We start from the raw sequence: 6324 nt of genomic DNA on the forward strand, positions 1-6324 counted from the left end.
ATGTGGGATCCGAACTGGGGTCCTGCTGCTCAGAGCTGGCGTCCCAAGCCATCTCTTAACCAATGTGCCACTCGGCTGGCCTCAAGCAAACATTTCTAATTCATTTTAATGTGTAAACAAGCAATGTCTTGTAATACAAGTACTGTAGTTTGTTTATGGAACGAATTATGCTCGCAAATCAAGATATTACTGTATTTGGAATTAGGCAGTGTGTAGTTTTTTCGGATTGGCTTCTTTCACTTAGTAATATGCATGTAAGCTTCCTCCATGTCTTCATGAGCCCTTACTTTTAACTGCTGTACTCTACTCTTGTTAATGTATAGTAACTGACTGAGTTTTGGTTGTGAGTAGTACTAATTTAAATATTGACTGCAATACTTTGGTAAAATGTCGATAAATTTTACCAATAATGTTTTCTTTCTTGTTCTGTTACTTGTAATTGATGGGAGCAAATTAAAAAGGCAGTTATTTTTATGTTCTGATGTACTTTTGCTATTTCCTGATTAAATCTTAACTCTCATGTTGCTTTTTCTCTGTCTTTGTCATATAGCATCAATAGGGTATGCGGTGATTAAAAAGTAGATAATATAGTAAGACCAATTCTGGTTTAAAAATTCTGCAAGTTGCAGCACATATTGCTAATGAGGATAACTTGGGGGCCATCAGTTTGAATATAGAGCTAGTACTCTATATTTCTTATAGAGACAGGTATTTTTATTTTTTATTTTTTCAGTGAACTTTGAAGGCCCCCAGAGACATTTGATATTTACACATTTATGTCTTGTAGCTAGGGACATATTAAGATAGTTTAAAAAACATTTTAAATAAAGTTAGAGATTTTTACTTTATAAATATGCCAGTGTCCATATTTGTCCTATATATTCCTCTAATAATAACCTTTGCCTTGTGGTGTTAGCAGATAACAAAGTTTTTGGAATTGAAGAATATGCTGTTGTCTGTTACATCTGGTGTGAGCTGGGTAAAAATTGGATTGACCAGAAGTTAGTTATGGAGGAATGGGGCATGTTTATAGTTCTAAGTAGCAAATGTTTATGTGTATTCATTTTGTACCAAGCACTGTGCTAACCATTTTAAGTAAATTATTTAATTTGATTATCACAAAGGCGGACTGAGGTAGTTGATGTTTTAGAGGTAAGGAAATGGACATTGGAAGTTTGTAACTTGTTCAAGGTCACAAAGCTAGAAAGTGGTAAAACTAGTAATTATACCTAGTTTTACTCAAGAGCTGTATTATGTATTATAATACATAATATATGTAAACAGTAAAATAATAGTACATAATAACCACTATAATGTGCTGCCTCCTCCAAGATGAGGAAGGCTGAAATAGTATGACTGAAGACATTGCAGGGGATTATTTGTTTGAAATAGATTCTTTGGGGAAATGGAAACTCTTAGGGGTAGGAAGTTGAGATTTTTTTTTTTGACCACCTCCCTTTTATCTTAGATTAGGTGTACTTTCCATTATACTTGAGAAGTTTAGATCCTCATTTCCTATACTCACTTTCAATTTGTGTGGCTTAGTAAAAGCCACAGAAAAATTGAGCCTCGGAGGTGACTCACATGTGAACATGGTTTGTGCGGTTTCTTGCTGTCAAGTGGTGTTTAGTGTTACTGATTTACTGAATGAACTCCAATTTTAGTGACCTGGAAAGGAAACTAAAAGGATTGAATGAAGAATTATTTAATGTATAAATTTATCAGGAAAAGTACATTCAGATCTTGCAGGTAGGGCTATTTCATTAGAATTATTTGCCAGCGTGTGTAGCGGAGTCTTTAGTTACCTTAAAGGGTATATAAAAAATATGCATAATGCAAAGATTTGTACTGAGAAATTAATGTCCTGTATATATATTTGGGATGTGGGAAGGAGCCAGAAATGAATATTAGTATAGTAGAATGTGTAAATGAAGGTCCATTTCTGAAGGCAAGCTGTTAATCCATGTTTAGTTATATAAACTGCAGCGTGCTGCAAGTGGAGGCACATACAGTTCTGTCTTTCAGAAACATCTAGTATACTAATAATGCTTAGTGATATCTCTGGGATCAGAAAGCTATTTAATGTTTAAGTAAACTGAATGTGACTTTAAACTTAATTTTAGGGGAAGTGCTGTTGAAATTGGGAAGATTAAAAGAAGCCAGTGAAGTATTCAAAAACTTGATTGATCGGAATGCAGAAAATTGGTATTATTATGAAGGCTTGGAAAAAGCTCTACAACTTAGTATGTAATGATTTTTTTCTCTACCTTCCTTTAATTAGTGTTTAAAGTATAATAAAATGTGAAGTTGTAATGATATTTGAGGACCAATATTTTTAGCATTAGAATTTTTCCATTTAGAATATTATTTCACACATGGGAGTGAAAATGAATTAAAATAATTATACTTAAGTGATAAGTGCTTACAGATGATTTTAAGTTCCTTGACCCATTAAAATGTTACCAATTTAAGCTGTTGTCCTCTAAACATGAGAATTGAACCAAAGAAATTTTGCCAAGGGTATGTATATATATATATATATATATATATATATATATATATATATATATATATATAATATAGCATTGGCATAAAAATTATTCTTTTTATTTCAAACCAGGTTAACTTGTGTAGAGCAAAATGTTATACATCTTTTGAAATTAGATAAGCTTGACCCTTTTCATAAATCTAGAAAAGGATTCCAAATTTTCTCTTAATATTTTCATAATTAAATGTTAGCAGCAGTTAATATCCCTAAAATCATGTTTACTTACGAATAAATACATGTCTGAAATAATTATGAAACTATTGCTCAATGGTGTTGAAACAGCAGGATTTTTTAAATTTAAAAAGTACAGTAAATAGGTAGCTAGCTACCCATGTTTATAGTAGTATGAGCTATGAAAAAATTTGTTTTATCCTAATCACTGTTATAAGTTAATCCAGGTTTTCTGTTTGTATCTAAAATTTAATGTCATTATTACAGTTTTTATTTCCTTAATGTTTTTAAGAAAACATTGAAAATTTAAACATTGATTGGATCAATAATTTTTTTTAAAAAAGGACACAAGTCATATTCCTGAAAGTTAGAATTGTGAAATAACTATAATTTCTCTTTAAACTATCAGTTAGTGACAATATAGTTAATAATACAGATATTTACATGTCTTAGTAAAATAAATGTAATATACTCCATTTAATATAAAATGTATTGATTACAAAACTAATTACATTACTTTATCTTTTTAGGTTCCTTAGGACCTTTTCTCCCCCATGGTAAGTTCTGGAGCTCCAACTTGTGACTTGAAATAAGGCATTGAAATGGTTTGGTTTTGTCTTAATGTTAGTTTAACTACGTTTATAAAACTTGTTATATTTGGGGTAATGGAAAAATTTTTTATACCATAGCCCATCATTCTCTAACATTAGGCATAAATATGAGAATTGCTTAAAAAAAAATGTGCAATAGCCTTCATGTGACTTTTAGTATAATGGTCCTTAATATTTCATGAAGTCTCCAAATCGTTACCAGAACGTGAAAACTATTTTTTACATATCCCAGTTCTAAAAATCCAACCACATTGGAGCTCCAAAACATACTATTGGGGAAGGAAAGAGTCTATAAACAAAATCAAACAAATGCGGTGTTTATAATCTTGATAGTGAACACTACATTTAATGTGGTTATACCTTGATTACTAGCACCAAGGGTTATTCTTAAGATAATTGTATTTTTGTGGTCTGAATTAAAATCCCCTTAAATCTTATAGTTTATAAACAGGTTTGTTTGCTTTTTCTGAAAATTCTGTTGTAAGTTGTCTTATTGCTTATATAAAATAATGCTTGCAATCTTTCTTTGTAAATTATACAGAATATTATTTTAGAATAATGAAGTCACCCAGATTCTACTCTGTAAATTGTTGTTGCAAAGTATCATGTAGTTTATATGTAGAGCCTCTGTTTAGTACTACAAAATTAGATGGTCTTGGGAGGGAAGATACAACTTTCAGTTAGAAGTATATTTTATATCATTATATTTGGCAGAAATGCTCACTACTTTAGACATAATCTGTACTAATGGGGTTCTTTATAATGGAGTTTCATTGAAGATTATAAGTGTCAAAGCTACCTTAGAAATTTAGTTCATGTTTTTAAATATACAATATTTGTATTTATGATCTTAAAATTGTTGCTTCTCTAAGCCTAATCAATGGGTGTTTTAAGACTTCTGTGGGGCTATACGAGTATGTAGGCTTCATTGGGTTAGAGGGTTTATGTAAGATGTTACAAGGGAATGCTTTCTTTTTCATGGGTTGTGTGCTAAGGAATATGAGAAATGCAGTGTATCTTGTGTCAGCGTCTTGTGTGTGTCTGATTTGAGTTGGGTATAGAATCTGTTGTAATAAAAAAAGTTTTGAGTTTCTCTGGAGATTGGGTTTAAAATGGTGATTTACTGATTATATTATTTCACTACCAGATTTTAAAATGTCATTCTTACAAAAATTGAGAGCTGCTTTAATATTGTTAATGCAATTTGTCTTACAATTTTTAAAGATTGTTAGTGTTTTATCGTAGGTAAAAGTTTTGATGCTTTGACTCTCACGCATGTTTACTGATAACAGGCACTTTAGAAGAGAGGCTTCAGCTTTATGAAGAGATAAGTAAGCAGCACCCCAGAGCAATTTCACCTAGAAGATTACCTTTGAATCTTGTCCCAGGTAATATTAGGATATCTTTTGTAACACTAGTAATTATTTTTTCGAAGTTACTCAACACCATTTACATTTTAGAAACTTGTGTCTGGTATAGAGTTTACATCAGTACCAGTCTTGGGGGTGGGAGTGGTCAGTTATGAATTTATTCTGCATATGTTAATAAGAGTGTTCAGTGTATAACTCTGTTGGTTTTAAGTATCAGAAATTATCTATATGAAATCGTTTTCCTTATGTGACTTTAAAAATTAAACACCATATTTAGAAGGTAAATTAAATTCCCTAGAATTAATGACAAATTTTATATGAGGTATGATGATTTAAGTAGTAGAAGTTTTGAAGTTTTTGATCTTTTTAGAGCATACATTCAAAGAAAGAGTTGTGAGCTCTTTGTGCCCACTGCAGTGTTCAAGATGAGAACATCATGATTTCTGTAGAAGGCCCTCTGTCTTCAGAGTTGACCACTTTCCTGAAATTTGCTTTTTATCATGCCGTTGTTTTTATAGAGTTCCATGTATTTTGTATCCCTAGAAACAAGAACAAAAGAACCCTACTTTTGTCCTTTATGTAAATTGGAGTACTGTGGTATACATTCTGTGATTTGCTTTTATTGAACAAAGTTATATTAATGACTTTGATCCAAGCTGTTGCATGTAGCAGAATGCATTCACTTTTGGGCTGTATAGAAGGTAAAGAGTACATTAGCTCTTCAGATAGTTAATATTTGTTGATGATTTTATAGAAAATTGTGTCTCTTTTCTGAAAGTCATCTTTACTTTTAGTTGAAAGTCCTATAGGTTATGAATTTTTTATTGGGACTTCTGTCATGTCTTTTGATACAAATCAAATCCTAGAAAGCTAATACAACTTTTAAAACATCTTTATTCTAGGCATGGGGTAAGGAGGGAGTATATTTGTTTAAATAATTGGGCTATAATTTTCTTTTTATCAAAATATAGGAATTCAAAGTATTTTAGTTGGCTTAAAAATATATGAAATAGCTCTTAAAAATGTGTTGGTTTAAACAGTAGATAGGAATTTATTTAAAAAAATCATTTTCCACTAGTACATTTCGGTTCCACAGATGATGAATAATATTCTTCTGATCCTCTCTTTTTTGGTTTGTATTTGTGAAATACTCAGAGCAGATTTCCCTAATGTTTTCCAGGGAAAATTACGACCAAGTGGATATTAATAGGCTTGGCAGGGAGGGTGCTGGGGTACTGAGATGTTCTTTAGTCAAGTGAGTTTGGGGAACTTTGTTTTAAACACAGCAATCAGGCTTTTGTAGGACTTCTTAGAACTTTTAATATATTCGTTGTGAATTTCCAAGGTGGAATATACTGTGCAGGGAGGAGCATTTTCCTGGTCAGTGTTTTATGGAAGATGCTTGGGCTCCCATTTATATATCTCTGTTTTAAAAAATATAACAGCTTTGGAAATGTAATTCACATACCATAAAATTCACTTTTTAAAGTGTGCAACTTGGTGTTTTAGTATATTCATGGAGTTGTGCAACCATCATCAATATCTGGTTTCAGAAAATTTTCATCACTCCACAAAGAAACCTGTGCCCATTAACAGTCACTCCCACCCCTGCCCACCCCCACGA

General features: G+C 31.6%; 1 protein-coding gene across 8 annotated transcripts in view; it reads left to right on the forward strand.

Moving 5' to 3' along the window:
• NAA16 (N-alpha-acetyltransferase 16, NatA auxiliary subunit) overlaps positions 1–6324 on the forward strand; it is a 75255-nt gene that overhangs the window by 25456 nt on the left and 43475 nt on the right. For 5 of the 8 annotated variants that reach the window (XM_019650375.1, XM_019650374.1, XM_019650379.1 and 2 more), the window contains 3 exons: positions 2124–2243; positions 3250–3276; positions 4623–4718. In XM_019650375.1, the coding sequence (XP_019505920.1) occupies positions 2124–2243; positions 3250–3276; positions 4623–4718 (243 nt within the window). The remainder of the gene's footprint in view (positions 1–2123; positions 2244–3249; positions 3277–4622; positions 4719–6324) is intronic. The other 3 variants (XM_019650378.1, XM_019650376.1, XM_019650382.1) reach the window with 1 other exon arrangement.

Source organism: Hipposideros armiger, unplaced genomic scaffold (genome assembly GCF_001890085.2).
Source record: "Hipposideros armiger isolate ML-2016 unplaced genomic scaffold, ASM189008v1 scaffold_140, whole genome shotgun sequence".
NCBI classification, from domain to species: Eukaryota; Metazoa; Chordata; class Mammalia; order Chiroptera; family Hipposideridae; genus Hipposideros; species Hipposideros armiger.